The sequence below is a fragment of the Oratosquilla oratoria genome, unplaced genomic scaffold (assembly GCF_046742065.1).
Source record: "Oratosquilla oratoria isolate Oo_2021 unplaced genomic scaffold, ASM4674206v1 SCAFFOLD45, whole genome shotgun sequence".
In the NCBI taxonomy this organism is placed as follows: Eukaryota; Metazoa; Arthropoda; class Malacostraca; order Stomatopoda; family Squillidae; genus Oratosquilla; species Oratosquilla oratoria.
The window spans coordinates 402,676-420,869 of NW_027467710.1; the positions used below are offsets into that span (position 1 = coordinate 402,676).

The 18,194-nt window shown below is 37.7% G+C and overlaps 1 protein-coding gene and 1 long non-coding RNA gene across 2 annotated transcripts in view; one reads left to right on the forward strand and one right to left on the reverse strand.

Annotated features, from left to right (window-relative positions):
* Positions 1-6,874, forward strand: part of LOC143023314 (uncharacterized) — an 8,509-nt gene extending 1,635 nt beyond the window's left edge. Inside the window, exon 2 of the mRNA XM_076181847.1 lies at positions 4,321-6,874. Within this exon, the coding sequence (XP_076037962.1) occupies positions 4,592-6,136 (1,545 nt within the window). The 5' untranslated portion in view covers positions 4,321-4,591 and the 3' untranslated portion in view covers positions 6,137-6,874. The remainder of the gene's footprint in view (positions 1-4,320) is intronic.
* A 7,070-nt stretch (positions 6,875-13,944) lies between these two features.
* Positions 13,945-16,256, reverse strand: LOC143023122 (uncharacterized). Its single transcript, XR_012966170.1, has 3 exons — positions 16,129-16,256; positions 15,066-15,273; positions 13,945-14,067 (listed from the first exon to the last, which is right to left on the reverse strand). It is a non-coding gene; the product is annotated as an uncharacterized LOC143023122 (long non-coding RNA).
* Between the last annotated feature and the right edge of the window lie 1,938 nt (positions 16,257-18,194).

Sequence of the window (18,194 nt, forward strand, 5' to 3'; positions counted from 1 at the left end):
TCTACCTACTTCCAAATTGAATCTATTTCCGGATAGTTTGAGACCATTGTTTCTTGTCTGATTCTCATTTAATGTGAAAATTTTGTCACTTTTGATGTCAATTCCCTTTAGAATCTTAAAGACCTGTATCAAGTCACCTCTGAGTCTACGCTTTTTTAGGGAAAACATATTCATATGTTTTAGTTGATTTTCGTATGATTTATTCTTTATATTTGGAATCAGTTTTGTGGCTCGCCGTTGTACTTTTTCCAGTCTGTCAATGTCTTTAATGAGATTCCGTGACCATACAGAAACAGCATATTCCAAATGTGAACGAACTGATGATTTATACAGCTTGTTAGTGAGTGATGGACTTTTGAAATCAAGATTGCGCAATCAGTCCTATAATCTTATTTGCTTTCTCAGAGGCTGAAATACACTGCTTGGATGATTTGAGGTCGTTACTGATAATTACGCCAAGATCTTTTTCACTATCCATTTTTGTTAACGAATTACCAAATAACTTGTAATCGTACTTACTGTTATTTTTACCTATGTGCATTACCTTGCATTTACTCATGTTAAATTTCATTAGACTTTGCAAAAGCTTTTGATACCGTCCCACACGAAAGACTACTTACTAAATTAGCTTTACACGGAATAAGTGGTAGCCTATTAAGTTGGACTAGTAATTGGTTGAATGGTCAAAAACAAAGAGTTGTTTTAAATGGAAAAACTTCTAGATGGAAAAATGTCACAAGTGGAGTTCCTCAGGGCTCCGTTCTTGGGCCACTTCTATTCATAGTATATATAAATGATATAGATCATGGACTAAAATCTACTGTTTCCAAATTTGCTGATGATACAAAACTGTGCGGAATGGCAAATGATCACTTAAACCAATTAGATATTCAAGAAGATTTAGATAGATTACAGCAATGGTCTGAAAAGTGGCTTATGACATTTAAGACAAGTAAATGCAAGGTAATGCACGTATGTAAAAACAACAGTAAGTACGATTACAAGTTATTTGGAAATTCGTTAACAAAAGTGGATAGTGAAAAAGATCTAGGCGTAATTATCAGTAATGACCTCAAATCATCCAAGCAGTGTATTTCAGCCTCTGAAAAAGCAAATAAGATTCTAGGACTGATTGTGCGATCTTTTGATTTCAAAAGTCCATCACTCATTAACAAGCTATATAAATCGTTAGTTTTTCCACATTTGGAATATGCTGTTTCTGCATGGTCACCGAATCTCATTAAAGACATTGACAGACTGGAAAAAGTACAACGGCGAGCCACAAAACTGATTCCAAATATCAAAAATAAATCATACAAAAATCGACTAAAACATATGAATCTGTTTTCCCTAAAAAAGCGTAGACTCAGAGGTGACTTGATACAGGTCTTTAAGATTCTAAAGGGAATTGACAACATCAAAAGTGACAAAATTTTCACATTGAATGAGAATCAGACAAGAAACAATGGTCTCAAACTATCCGGTAATAGATTCAATTTGGAAGTAGGCAGAAACAACTTTGCCAACCGTGTAGTTAATGAATGGAATAAACTTCCTGCACATGTAGTGCAATGTGGTTCAGTTCGAAGCTTTAAGACTCATTTAGATAAACACATAATCAAGATGCTGTAATGATTATAATTTATTTTGTATTATTTGTTTTTGCTTTGTTATCATTTGTCTGTTTGATTTTCAGTTAGTATCAGTTATGTACCAATTTATTATTATTTACTGTTTACCTGTTTGTTTGCTATTCAACTATACTTATGCATTTATTTATGTATTTTGTTTGTTGCTTACATTATTATAGTTTTTTATTATTATTATCATTATTCTATTATTATTATGATTTTTTTTTCTTTTTTCTTTTTTTTTCGCATCCGACCTAGATATGGACCAAAAGGTCTCCTGTCGGCATGCTCCACCTTTGTAATCCTTTGTAATCCTTTGGAAATTATCAGTAACAATCTCAAATCATCTAAGCAGTGTATTTCAATCTCTGAGAAAGCAAATAAGATTCTAGGACTGATTGTGGAATCTTTTGACTACTAAAGTTCATCTCTCATTAACAAACTGTATAAATCGTTAGTTTGTCCATATGTTGAATATGCTGTTTCTGTATGGTCACCAAATCTTATTAAAGACATTGGCAGATTGGGAAAAAATACAGTGGTGAGCCACAAAACTGATTCTGAGTATAAAAGATAAATTGTATGAAAATGGACAAAAATATATAAATTGTATGAAAATTGACAAAAATATATGAATTTATTTTCCCTAAAAAAAGCATAGACTCAGGTGACTTGATACAGGCCTTCAAGATTCTAAAGGGAATTGGCAACATCAAAAGTGACAAAATTTTCCCACTGAATGAGAATCTGACAAGAAATAATGGTCTCAAACTGTCAGTAATAGATTTAATTTGGAAGTGGATAGAAACAACTCCAAACATATAGTTAATGAATGGAACGAACTTCCTGCAGAGGCAGTGCAATGTACTTCAGTTTGAAGCTTTAAGATTCGTTTAGATAATCGCCAAAGGAAAATGCTGTAATGCCTTCCATTTATTTTATTTGTGTATTTGTTATTATTTGTCTCTTTATTATTATTTGCTTGATTATCATTTATTATCATTAATCTGTCAATTTATTATTATTTACTATTTACCTATTTGTTTATTAAAGTTTACCTATTCATTATTATTTCTATTATTATAATTTTTATCTATTTATGTATTTATTTATCATTATTATAATTTCTTTGCATCCGACCTAGTTATGGACCAAAAGGTCTCCTGTAAAATTTTGATGAGCTTCCCAATTTGCACTTGTAAGAAACAGTAAGATAAAAACTGTTGTATAGAAATGCCAAGTCTGCCACGTAGATTGAACTCACTTTGCCACTGAAGTGGTACGGGGCTAAAAGACTGTAAACATGATAATGAGATGTGCATGTCACCAGCCACCACTTGACTGCTGCTGTTAGTATTGATCACTGATTTTCTGTTTGGTCATATCAGTATTATATATATACATACCCATCATATCATCTTCATAGATATAATGGAAATCTTGAAAATGGTAAACTGGTCATTTCATTAGTGGGTGCTCCGACCCATTAATATTGTTTCACTACAAAGTAAACAGGTACACAGTTGCCAGATCAACTCTGTGACACAAGGCATTATCCAACCAATGTACTGGATACAAGTGCTGATGACAGTACATCCATCCATACTATTATTATGTTCTTGTATAGTGTCCATATCTTAGAAGGAGTGACGTGGCAAATGCTCAAATGAGCCCAAAGCTTACAGAACATTCAAATTCATGTTGATTAAAGTTGATAGGCAGGGGCACCTTCTAAACTGAGATAAAACTAACATCAGATAAAGGTTGCACAAAGAGAACAAGATTTTTTTTCTTCTTTTTTGTCATTATCATAAAAGTGTCACAACTAGTAAGGGAGATGTCACAGGCATCCTGAAAGATGACGGGATTTGTATATATTATGCTTCTGTGATTAAATAACCTGTAGCATGAAAATGTTAAAGCACTAGTTCTCGCATTATACATTGTCTTCTCGCTACTTCCACATTCAAATGGATTTTGCCTTTGATAGCAGTTCTTACCTGAGTACTTTATTATTGCTGAGATTGTTTTAGTGGGTCTATCTTATATGTATGTTTTTTCTAGTAGACAAACAGGTATTTTAGGAAGTGTGACAAGAAAAAATATGGAAAGTACCTCTACAACTACTTAGATCAATTTTATTGATTACATTAAAAAAAAAAAAAAAAAATGATATAACACAGGTACACCACCTACCAGTGTATCTTAAACAATGTAACTTGCATCACAAATTTGAGTGAGATAAACTGAATAAACTTTACTAGAGTAGGTCATGTTTAGATTGAGGTCTTGTGAGCCCAAACATGGAATGTTATGGAGGATGTCAGAATATTTCTTCTGCGGCCAGCTGGGCCATTCCCCCACTTCCAAATGTTGTGATGTGAGGAAAACAAAGAGAGAGCAAAATTCAAGTAATTCTGGTCATGGTGAGGAGAGTATGCTTGTAGCTTTTGGATGGTTTTCAGCATGTTTCTAATGAAAAAATAGATCACAATATATCATAGCACCATATCTGTTATTGTTTCTACCTGTGTTATATTAGGTTATGGCATGCACAAAAGGTCTCTTTAGGTACAAAGACACTTTAGTATGAAATGCTTTACATATGAAAAATCCATCATCTTATTAACAGTGTATTACACAATTTCAAAGAGTTAGATGTCAGTCTTTTAATTACATCTTTTTCCAGAATGACGGTATCCATCACCATTGATGTGGAAGGAAGAGCTTTCTGTGGATTCCATGTGTCATACTATGAAAAAGTGTGACATCTGCAGCACAGCTATATCACAGATCATCATAAATATTACATGATAAACCTCTCCAGTGTGACCTGTGTGCTTCCACTTTGTAAGAAAAGGGTGATCTCAGATAGCACAAAAGTCACCTCAAAGGTCATATGACCCACACAGGATCTGTGTGGTTCTGATTTCTGACAAAAGGGTTCTCTCGCACAACATATGGGGAATGACAAAGGAGAAATGCCTTTCCAGTGTGACCTGTGTGATTCTGCTTTTTCACATAAGGGTGTTCTCAAAAAACATGTGAGGACCCACACAGGACAGAAGCCTTTCCAGTGTGACCTCTGTGATTCTGCTTTCTCAAAAAAGGATAAACTCACAAGGCACATGAGGACCCACACAAGAGAGAAGCCTTTCCATTGTGACCTGTGTGATTCTGCTTTCTCACGTAAGGAAAGTCTCGGAAATCATTTAAGGATCCACACTGGAGAGAAGCCTTTCCAATGTGACCTGTGTGATTCTGCTTTTTCACAAAAGAGTGTTCTCATGCAACATGTGAGGACCCACACTGGAGAGAAGCCATTCATGTGTGACCTGTGCAATGCAGCTTTCTCACGAAAGGGTAGTCTCATACAACATCTGAGGACCCACACAGGAGAGAAGCCTTTCCAGTGTGACCTGTGCAAATCTACTTTCTCAAAAAAGGATAAACTCGCAAGGCACATGAGGACCCACACAAGAGAGAAGCCTTTCCATTGTGACCTGTGTGATTCTGCTTTCTCACGTAAGGAAAGTCTCGGAAAGCATTTAAGGATCCACACTGGAGAGAAGCCTTTCCAATGTGACCTGTGTGATTCTGCTTTTTCACAAAAGAGTGTTCTCATGCAACATGTGAGGACCCACACTGGAGAGAAGCCATTCATGTGTGACCTGTGCAATGCAGCTTTCTCACGAAAGGGTTGTCTCATACAACATCTGAGGACCCACACAGGAGAGAAGCCTTTCCAGTGTGACCTGTGCAAATCTACTTTCTCACTCAAGTATAATCTCACAAAGCATATGAGGATCCATACAGGAGAGAAGCCTTTCCAATGTGACCTGTGCAATGCAGCTTTCTCAGGAAAGGGTGGTCTCACACAACATATGATGAACCATACAGGAGAGAAGCCTTTCCAGTGTGACCTGTGTGATTTTGCTTTCTCATGTAGAAATAGTCTCAGCAGGCATATGAGGACCCACACTGGAGAGAAGCCTTTCCAGTGTGACCTGTGCAAATCTGCTTTTTCTGAAAAGGGTACTCTCAAAGACCATATGAGGGTCCATACTGGAGAGAAGCCCTTCCAGTGTGACCTGTGTGATTCTGCTTTCTCAGTAAGGAGTTCTCTCACAGAGCATAAGAGGACCCACACTGGAGAGAAGCCTTTCCAGTGTGACCTGTGCAATGCAGCTTTCTCAATAAAGGGTAGTCTCACAAGGCATATGAGGACCCATACTGGAGAGAAGCCTTTCCAATGTGACCTGTGCAATGCAGCTTTCTCAATAAAGGGTAATCTCACAAGGCATATGAGGACCCACACTGGAGAGAAGCCTTTCCAGTGTGACCTGTGCAATGCAGCTTTCTCAATAAAGGGTAATCTCACAATGCATATGAGGACCCATACTGGAGAGAAGCCTTTCCAATGTGACCTGTGCAATGCAGCTTTCTCACGAAAGCATGGTATCACAAGGCATATGAGGACCCACACTGGAGAGAAGCCTTCCTAATGTGACCTGTGCAATGCAGTTTTCTCACTGAAGTGTCATTTCACACATCATATGAGGGTCCATACTGAAGAGAAGCCTCTCCAATGTGACCTGTGTAATGCAGTTTCTTACAAAATGATTAATTAAGGCTTCATGGGGGTTTTTAAATACTGGAGAAGTAAATCTGGAGTCTTCAAGTCTCATTTTGGTCAATGGTCAGTCATGTTCCTCAACATCACATTATTTCCAAGTTAAAGACTTCAAATACTTCTCTTACCTATTTTATGAATATTCATCCAGGTGTTATCCTTATCTAATAGAGATTCTGGTTGTTGAAGTTATTCAAAATATGTAAAATGTATTTGATATTCATACATGTGATTTTTAACTAGGTAAGAGAGTAGACCAGAAAGAGAGCCACTGCCTGATGGATGGTCGTGTTTAAGTTTGGAAAGGAATGGTAGTACGTAACGAAAAGAAGGGGACGACACACCTTGTGTACTCATTGGGAGTAGCTAAGCTAGTTAGCCTATTTTCTTTTACTTCTTGTTTAGTTCCAATGTACTTTACTAAGCTATTAGGTTGGTTTATTGATAGAGTGTTGAGAGGGACACATGGATATTCTATTATTGGTCTCACCAAGGCTTTGTATAGGTGTATATTCATACTATTTTCTGAGCAATATAAATCACCTGCGATAACATATGCCAGATAAAAGTGTATAATCTTATTTTCTACATAGTATATCAAATAATCACTTTGCAAATGAATAATATTTATGTTGGAATATCTTTTATTATCCTAAAATGCATTTTTTTTTCAATTCATTAATACACATATTTTTATTTATATGTTAAGGAGAGACCATAGAATTAGTACTAAAAGGTATCAACAGAGTATACTTTCATCACTCACAGACCTGTAACCAATTTCCCCTAATTAAATGATACAAAATTAGAGCTGTTCTTGGGTTTCAATCCATCTCTTTATATCAAGTTATATATGTGTGTGAGGTTTAATACACCTGTGGGCTCGTCCTTAGGGAAATTTCCTTTCAATTAAACACAAATAGAAACCTTGTCAAAATTGGACTGAATTTTACAGAACAATTAAGATGGTGGTACACTAGGCATTTCTCACAAGCAATCTCTTGCGTACCCTTCACACAGGGGGTGTTTTTTCAGGTGAGGCTGGCGGCACCATTTTCAACATTCCCAGGTAAGTCATCGTAGAACAATGGGACGCTTTTCCAAAGCTCAAAGCCCAATTCAAGGTTAACTCTAGATTCATAAAAGCAATGCTTTTCTTCATTGCGGCTCGGTGTCAGAGCAGTATCTAAATGAAAGTCTTGCATTACATACCTTACATAACCAGGTTTCAGTGGCAGATCCAGGGAGGGGGCTGAAGCCCTCACCATCAAATTTGTTCTTTCATTACCTCTTAGCAAGGGTCGAGAAACCTGCCTCGTGTACACCAGCATGTGGGAGAAAGGATGACAAAGGAGGAGCATGCAGACAGGAGATCTTTTGGTCTATAACTAAGTTGTATGCGAAAAAAATCATAATGTTAAATATATAAAGAAATAGTATAAATGATGACAAAACAAATACTGGTATGTAAAGTTGAATAATAAACAGGTCAATAGTAAGCAATTACTTATGTGTCCATTCGTTATTACAGTAATGAATGGGCAGATAAATAAAGATATAAAACAAATGACAGGAATTACAACATCTTGTTAAGGTATTTATGTAAACGAACCTTACAGCTTCGAACAGATGTACATTGCACTGCCTCAGCCGGGAGTTTATTCCATTCATAAACTACACAATTGGCGAAGTTGTTTCTATCCACATCCAAATTAAATCTATTTCCTGACAGTTTGAGACCATTATTGTCTGATTCTCATTCAGTATGAAAATGTCGCTTTTGATACTGTCAATTCCCTGTAAAATCATAAAGACCTGTATCAGGTCACTTCTGAATTTTTTTCTTTAGAAAATAGATTCATGTTTTAATCTATTTTCATATGAATTTTTTTGGGGGAAATCAGCTTTGTGGCTCACCGTTTTACTTTTTCCAATCTACCAATGTCTGTAATAAGATTCGATGACCATACAAGCATATACCAAATGTGAAGGAACTAAAGATTTATATAGTTTGTAAATGAGAGATGGACTTTTGAAGTCAAAAGATCATGCAATCAGTCCTAGAATCTTATTTGCTTTCTCAGAGGCTGAAATGCACTGCTTGGATGATTTGAGATCGTTATTGATAATTATGCCGAGGTTCTTTTCACTACCCATTTTTGTTATGGAAGTTCCAAATAGCTCTTAATCGTACTGTCATTTTTACCTATGGGCATAACCTTGGATTTACTTTTGTTAAATTTCATTAGCCACTTTTCAGACCATTGTTGTAGTTTGTCTAAATCTTCTTGAATATCTAATTGTTTCAAGTGGTCATTTGCCATTTCACACAGTTTTGTATCATCAGCAAATTTGGAGAAAATATATTTCAGTTTGTAGCCAATATCATTTATATATACTATGAATAGAAGGTGCCCATGAACAGAACCCTGAGGGACTCCACTCATAACACTTTTCAATCTAGAAGTTTTGCCATTTAGAACAACTCCCTGTTTTCGATCGTTTAACCAATTACTAGTCAAACTTAATAGGCTACTACTTATTCTGTGTGAAGGAAATTTAGTAAGTAGTCCTTCATGGGGGACGGTATCAAAAGCTTTTGCGAAGTCTAGATATATTGAATCTATGTTGTTGCAGTAATAAAGTGGCAGAAAATTGCCCAGTATTTAATAAAACACTTCAGTGTTCTGCTAAATATTTTGATAGAAACTAAAGTGATGACATATACTTCAATTTATATTCAAAGTAATCGTGTTCGTGCTACAGAATACATCTGTTTAAAAACATCTTTATTTACAAAATTCAGGTTAGCTCTCCCCTAAAATGTCATCAATATTTACAAACTTCAAGTTAGCCTCCCCCCCACACCCACACCCACACACATTTTTATCCTGGACCTGCCACTGCCAGGTTCCTTATGTCTTAGAGGGTATTTTTGTAGACTATGCGTGTCTTGATCGATAGCTAATGCAAGTTTATAAGTGTATGTATTATCCTTTGGTGAGGGCCCAGCTCTGGTCATAATAAGTTGTAGTTACTTTAGGAGATAATCTGGTAGCCCATACTACGATGAGTTGCAGTAGTTAAGTTTGTTAATTAAGTGATTATGGACAAGCATCTTCATGGTGGTTCCATCTAGGTATTTCCTGACGAATGTAATGTTTGATACCCTGCTGTTCTTACCACCTGTTTAATTTCATCAGTTGGACTCCGAAGTCCTTTACTGCCTTTCCTACCGTCATAATGTTTTCATTAATTCAATGACTAGATATGTAAGATAATTTTTCCTTAGACATTAAGTTTTGTTATCATTCAGCATTACTTGGAATTCATCCAATTACGTCTTTCATGATTCTGCTTTGTTTAGCTTCAGTGTTTTCAGCATCATTCAGCTAAAGGTACAACTGTTGGCATTTGCATAAAATTTGGAGTTAACTCCATGTTTTCTAACCAAATGTGAGAGTTATATAGTGTATACACAATAAAATTAGGCTCAAAGCACTTCCTTGAGGGACACCCCTTCATACATTTATTTATTTATTATTATTATTATTTTTTTTATTCTTGAATATCTAATTGGTTTAAGTGATCATTTGCTATTCCACACAGTTTTGTATCATCAGCAAATTTAGAGACAATAGATTTTAGTCCGTGGCCTATATAATTTATATATACTATGAATAGAAGTGGCCCAAGAACGGAACCCTGAGGAACTCCACTCGCAACATTCTTCCATCTAGAAGTTTTGCCATTGAGGACAGCTCTCTGTTTTCGATCATTCAACCAATTACTAGCCCAACTTAATAGGCTACAACTTATTCCGTGTGAAGCTAATTTAGTAAGTAGTCTTTCGTGAGTGGCGGTATCAAAAACTTTTGCAAAGTCTAGATATATTAAATCTATATTTTTTCTTTAGTCATAATTTGAGATGGCTGTGTTGTAGCATTCGAGGAAGTTATTATCATCATCATCATGATCATTATTATTGAAAGTGGCAGCAGACTGGAAGTGTGCATTAAGGGAGAGCGACTGGAGGAACTAGATAGTTTTAGATACTTGGGTGCAAATGTAGCAGGAAAAGGTGGAATGGCGGTGGAGGTAGAATGTAGATTGAGAGAAGCAAGTAAATGCCTTGGTGGATTAAAAAGTGTAATGAGGAATAGACATTTGGGAATGGATGCTAAGAGGAGACTGTATGAAGGAGTGATTGTGCCAACAGCACTGTATGGGGCAGAAACATGGAACATAAGAGAGGAAGAGAGAAGGTGTTTGAAAGTGTTTGAGATGAGATGTCTGAGAAGTATGATAGGGGTTACTAGGCTGGATAGAGTGAGATATGAGGAGGTGAGGAGGAGAACAGGGGTGGAAAGGGAGTTGGGAGATAGGGTTGATGAAAGAGTATTAGGATGGTTTGGACACTTGGAAAGAATGAGTAAAGAAAGACTAGTAAAAGAGGTATGGAAGGTAGAAGTGGAGTGAGTGAACATGATGGGGCGACCTAGGATGAGATGGATGGGTGGGATGAAAGGGGCTTTGGGGAAGTGGGGAATGTCTGTTGAGGAAGGATGGGAGAGGACAGAAGACGGGTGAATGGTTGTATATGGATGATGTTGTGATGCATGAGGTGGAATGGGTGGAGGGATGGGGGGTGAGGAAGTATGTGTGAGAAAATTTTGATGCAGCCCGAAGGGATTTCTCCTCGTCTTCTCTTTTTCTGCATGAGGGGACGGAGAGGGGGGAGGTCACCGATTTAATGAAGTGGCCTTGCTGTGGATGTGCTGTGTCTTGCGACACTGCCTCTGACCCAGGGCAGTGGACAAGATGCAGGGATGACCCGTCATCCAGGAGGTGCCAAGATAAGAGGGAGGGGAGTGGAGTGTATTTAGGGTTGGAATGGGTGGGAATGGTTTTTATGCCTTTTTCTTTTTGGCTACCTCCATTGTAAGGGGGGGAAAAATCCTTTGGTATATGTATGTATGTATGTACAAGGGATAGTCAAAGGCATAAATCCACTCCCAACCATTTCATCCCCACTTACTCCACTCCCATTCACAACCCCTCCCTTCCTCTTTTCTTGGCTCCTCATGGATGATGGGTCATACCTGCATCTCACCCACTGTCCTGGGTCAGAAGCAATGTAGCAAGACACAGTAAGGCCACTTTATTTAATCGGCGAAACCCCCTCATCCAGAAAAAGAGAAGACGGGAGGAAAATCCCTTTGGGCTGCATCAAGATATCATTCACACATACTCCCTCACCCCCCACCCACTCCTTTCTATGCATCACAGCATCCTCCATACACAACCATTCTCTACTCACCCCTGTCTTCTGTCTTCTACCTTCCTTCTCCATCAGACATTACCCTCTTTCCCAATGCTCCTTTTACCCCATCCATCTTATCATCCTTGGTCATCCCTTCATGTTCACTCATTTCACACCTCTTTTACTAATCTTTCTTCACTCATTCTTTTCATGTGTCCAACAAACCATCCCAACACTCTTTCATCCACCCCATCTCTCCTTGTTTCTCACTCTATCCATCCTTGTCACCCCTACCATATTTCTCACGTGTTTCATCTCAAAACGCATTTAAATTCTTCCTCTCTTGTGTTCCATGTTCCTGCCCCATAGAATGTTGTCAGCAAAATCACCCCTTCATACAATCTCCTCTTAGCATCCATTCCCATACGTCTATTCAGGTAGCAAGCAGTACATTGCCAAAAACATATCCCTTCATGAAAATCTTCATGCAAGAGACCCATCCTACACTGACTGATGAGTGGTCACAGATGCAGATATATTCAACTGTGAATAATTTTTTGATGCTCTACCTCCATTTCATGTTGACACGTGCAAAAGACAAAAAAATCAAAATTCAGCGTATGCCAGCATTTGAGCTAAACACTGGGCTAACAATGGGAGTGAGTAAGCATCACAATTTATCCTGGTAGATGGCTCCACTGTACCATCAGTCGTAGTAAACACAAAATGGAGTCCTATGAAAATTGGACAGTTCAGCGTTTAAAAGTTGAATTGGCAACAAGAGGAGCACTTGTCTGAGGGAGGAAGAGAATTTCATTGAAAGGTAAGATATCGTACTTACTTCCAACACGATTTCAAGTAACAATAGTCCTTTGTTATTGTATGAATATCCATTTTATTGGTCGGAGTGTTCACCTTAACGTCTAACGAAGAAAACAAATCTTGTACTGTACTCTAGTACCACGGTCTGCCATAATACTGTCCCCAGATTCAAAGATATGTCCTTGTATCAAACAAGATCTTTCGATTATATATCTGTCTGTCAGATGCGCTGCCACTGTAGCTATCACTCATAATATAAGAAATTAGTCCACCTGGAGTGCAGCCGATCATTGTCTTCAATGTGTTGCAATTTTTATAATTCGAAAAAGTTGCACTGGATTAACATTACTGGGTTTTGAATTGACACCTGTGTTGCATCCAAAACTACTCTTGTTGATGGAAATTGTTTTTTGAAGTTCACTGGCATTAAGTCCAGCACTGTGTTTCTTTCTGGCCAAAAATTGATTTCTTGAAGTTGGAAGAACATAAAATTAATCCATACATTCACAACTTTAACAAAATTCTTACTACTACACACACTTGACATGATGACACAGCATGGGGAATGGGTTATCTTGCTGAATTGATAAAAAAGAATAGTGCCTGTTATTTTTCTTCATATATAAATGGCAACAAAGTTGAATATCACTTACTTAAAAGACCAGCAGGCATGTAGTCATCTGCAGTAAAAAAAAATCACAGACAACACTGTATTTCCTTGAATCCATGGCTTATTTGTACCTGGTTCAAGGCATTTTATCGCTATTCTCCACTTCATATTCATCCTCTTATCCGACGGAAACTTGTGTCCACCCTTATGTGCTGAACACAGTGGAACAGAGCAATGCTGAGGCATTTTAAAGCTAGTTTTATCATGTTTGGAAACAAGACTGTAAAACAGGAAGTGAACTTCACACAGTGCTGCCATTTGGTGAGGTAATGCGTGCTTACTCCTACTTATGGGTTAAGCTGTTATTAGACAACATCCAACATATGTTAAAGCAACTTGGTGCCTCCCCACACACACACTCACACACAAAGAATAGGTCTTGAAAAAGATAACGATGCATAATGTACTTGCTAATTGTTACTGACCCCATCTCCCAACACCTTTTCCACCCCACTCTCCTCATCTCCTCGATTCTCCTTCCATCCAGCCTAGTAACCCCTATCATACTTCTCAGGCACCTCATCTCAAACACAGAATTATGAAAGGGGCGGAACTTCTCGATAGAGACTACTTGTTAAAGTGGGACAGAAGAGAAACAAGAGGACACGAAAAGAAACTAAAGAAGGACAGTTACAGAAGAGACCTGAAAAAGAATAGCTTCCCACATAGAGTGATTGACGTCTGGAACAAACTAAATGGAGAAACAGTGAGTGCCAAAACTATACACGATTTTAAGAATAAACTGGATGCGGAGAAATACGAAAACGGGTCACTACAAGCATAGCTCTCATCCCGTAAAATACAACTAGGCAAATACAAACTCCTCCTCTCTTATGTTGCATGTTTCAAGCCCATACAGTACTGTAAAACTAAGAATATTTGGAGTAAAAGAAACACTTTATTGAAGATGCTACATACAGTATATTACAATTCATAGAACAACTGATGAATTGATTTATCCACTGGTGTCCTCCTTCTTCAGCTGCTCACACAGTTCAAGCAGCTGAGTTGTTCCTGTAACTTCAGGAGGAGCTGCAGATAATTCTTCCTGCAAACAGATTTTTTTTTTAAGAATTTTTCTCAAGAGTTTTGTCATAACAAATATCTTAAAGAAATGGGGAATGGATGAAACAGTTCAAATATGACAAGATTGGGACAAATCAGAGTAGTAGATTACATATGAGCAGAAACAACTATGCAAGTTTTAGTAAAAATACAAACTATGGCTCTGTACAAAAAAAAAAAAAAAAATTACCTTGCAATAATGACTACTTTTAGTACCAACACTATCAGACAAGAACCTTTGAGTGACTTATGGGATGAACCAGTGAACATGACTAGCTTCCAAAGAGAGAACCAGGAACACATTGACAGACTGCACTATTAACCTCTTCCATACAAGTTGAATAGACATGCACAGCTGCCTTACTGATATACGATGATGCATCACAATACACTCATTATAAGATATAAAGTTATGACTGTAATACTCGTTATCTTCTACCCTGAATGTGGATAACCACAGAAAACAAGATCAAGTCTGTCCACAGAATACATGGGGTCACTCAGTTACAATTACAAAATAGATATAATCAGGACCCTGACACCAGTATCCTCATATACATGCTCATGCCTCATGATGCCAACACCAGCGTCAGCGTATACTAACTGTTGATCCCATTAACACTCTTATCCAAGGAAACACATTGGTATTTTATACATAAGAGGCTCCCAAGTACACTCCATTTGAATGGAGTTTGCACTGAAGTTAGACAAGAATATATCTTACCCAAACCATGCATGAGTGTCTGAAATTATTCTGTACAAATCTTCCAAGTCCACCATGGTCAACATTTCCAAACAAGTCGTTACTTTCGTATGACAATTATCATCATCTGGCAATGAAAATATGTTCTCAAGAACTACCTTTAACCATTACCTGCATCACTTCACCAGAAACTACAAACACTCCCACTTGATATACACCTGTTATTACTACTTTGGCTACCTCTTTTGTAAGGGGGAAAAAGCTCCTGAACTACTTACAGCTAGTAAAGTGACTGTGTTGACCACTGCGTGTTAATGCGTCCATGGTGTCCAGGGTCCCTGTATTGATGGGAAGTCTGTGTTGATATTTGCGGAGACGCTCCACTGGGTACCCTGATCGCCCACACATGTACTCGACCCATTTTGCAACTAGCTCCTCCCCATTCAGGTCATGGGTGTTTATGTACCTACTCCTCTCCTCCATTTACTGAAACCATAGATCTAAATAGTAATATGCCATGAGTAGAAAAAAAAAGATAATGACAATGATAATAAATCCATAAACAAATTGTCAAGATTATATATTTTAGATACATTTTCTTTAAAAATACATCTCAGTCATAATCAAATTGTAAATTGATTTCTTGGTTTGCTCAATTACTATGCTGCAGGACATGTGGGGTGCAGGACAATGTTCCCTCTAAACTGTGTGCACATGCATGCACACACATTTTACAAATAGTACACAAAGGGAAAAATGTGTGCACACAAGGTTTTCAAGATGAAATTGAAATTTTCTAATTAAAGAAACTAATTGTATAATTTCATAACAAAACAAAAGAAAGGTGATTTTGAGAATTTGTCAATTTCATAAAATCACATGTCTTGAGATCCTTTGTATTGTGTTCTGCAGTCAGTATGGTGACCCAAATAAGTACACACATACTTTGCAAAGAAGTCAAAATTTGCACGCAACCAAATTTCTGTGCTCACTCACAGCAAAAAATTAAGAGGGAACATTGGTGTGGGGGCAGGCTTTTAGAAGTGAATTCTCTGCAAATGTCATTAAATATAAAATCTTTAATTCAGGCAAACACCAGACAATTTTATTAAGCTAAGAAGAACTCCAGCTCTTCAAAGGGAAGAAAATTACATTTTTCAATAATGCAGGTAACAGTGCTTTTGTTACAAGGGATTAGGGGGAGAGCTGTTACTGTACCAGGAGTATGAGGGTCTTAGGTTTGCCACTGCTACAGGTGTGGGGCCCTCACGCTTTACAAGGTTCCTGAGTTTAAGCTCCAATGTAAAAGAGGCTACTACTTGTTGCAAAAGTCAAACTTACAGTACTCTGCTTTGATGCAAGGTGATCGATGCCTCCGAGGTTTTAGGTACACCACCACTCCAGGGTTGTCAGTGGCAAAGTTGATCAAATCCTTCTCGCTATAATCTCTGCAATAAAACAAAAAATGTCCACAGTGGATAACATAAAGAAAATTGGGATCACATGAAGAATTGTCACCCCAGTCTTTGAGAGGGTGACAATTCTTCATGTGGGCCATCCTGGGTTTACGATTCTTCGGTTGTAAAGTTGATAACACTAAGCATAACCCCCATTAAACCTAACCTAATCTAGCCCTAACCTAACGAAATTTTTATTCCATTGTTGATATTTGTCATACTGGGGTGACAATTCTTCATGTGCCCCGAAAAATGTAACATTTGCAAAACTTGTTTGTCCATATTGGATGGAGGCTGTTACTGGATGCCTCATGACCATGGGTCTTCTGCAAGAGAGACCAGGGCCAATGGACTGATTGATTGATCTCAATTATAGATGCAACTCAGAAAAAAGTGCTGTTTAAAAAAATTATAATAATAATAATAATAATAAGAAAACATAATATAAAAAATCTTGACAAAAACATTTTTTTTTCTTAATATTTTGAATTATGCAGCTCCTGCCACTTATCCACCACTACTACAACCCCAGCCATCAACCAGCAGGGATTCTACTGCTTCAAGCAACATCCCTACTTTCCAGCTTGAGTTGCATGATTCATACATACATAAAGCAACAGCTCCCCTTACAAGGGAGGTAGCCAAAGTCAAAGGCATAAATCCACTTCCACGCATTTCATCCCTAACATACTCCACTCCCATTCACCACCCCTCTCTCCCTCCCTCACTCTTTTCTTGGCTCCTTCTGGATGACAGGTCATCCCTGCATCTCACCCACTGCCCTGGGTGCACGCTTCAGAAAGGGAATATTCTGAGGGCTCAATTGATGAACCGCCCAGCCCCGGCAGCCGGCCGGCCCCAGATATGAAGAGAAACTGCAGGAACCGCAGGACTTGGATTGATGGAGTCAGAAGTTCAGAGCCTGAACTATATCTACAATGTCTGAGTCTGATGCTGCCTCTTCCTAGGAACTCCCCCCCCCCTGCCCCCTCCAGGGGATGGCCATGACAGATCGAAGGCTCCATTTGCTCCTATCCTTCCTTCCTTGCACTCTCTTCTTGCTTTTTCCTTCCAGGCCCGTAGACCATGATTAATTTGTGCATACCTTATTGTATATCCTATTTTATAAATGTGTATGTTTAACCATTCATGACAAAGAAATTTGGAGTGTTTAATCTTTGAAGATTATACTAAGTAAATTTTGTAAGGTAGCATATTGGCCCATATGCAGTATCTACACCTGTTGCAGTATCTGAGTCCTGACTAAAAAGGTCAATTACTTGTTTGTTTTTATACTGTGTCTGATGTCTCTTTGGATAAGGTAGATACGCATATGTGGAGGGATGAATCAAGTACTTACACCTGTTTTCATATACTTGATATTTAATATCTGAACAAATTTGGACGTAATCCCCGTCCATAAAGTTGTCTAACCGTTTCTTAAAACAACTTAATCTAAATTTGTCCAGTTTAAATCCATTACTGCGAGTCCTGACCTGTTGTCTTGATATGATGACCTTGCCTGTGTCGAATCCATGACAGAGTCCCATAAGGTCATAATCCCATTTGTAAAAATCCCACCCCAATTAACCTAGGCCTATATTCATTAATAGATCTATCAAATGAAATGATAGTGTTTATTAATACTATCAACATCCTGGAATATCATGTGTGGGATTATGAACAATGGGATGATATTGACTATGGCATTTTGATTCGTGAGATTTTGATATATGGTTACAAAATTAAATTTTTCAAATCTCCAAACAACAAATTATCTTTCCGTCATATGCTGTTGAATATGTCCTTAGAGACGTCTAGATGTCTTCAACGAAAGTCATATTGTCGTTATTCAAATGGAGGTTGGAGGTACGAGTACATTTGCTATTGTGTTTGCGAATTTTGATGATTAACATTATATCATCTTGATACTTGGTACCTTTATAATTA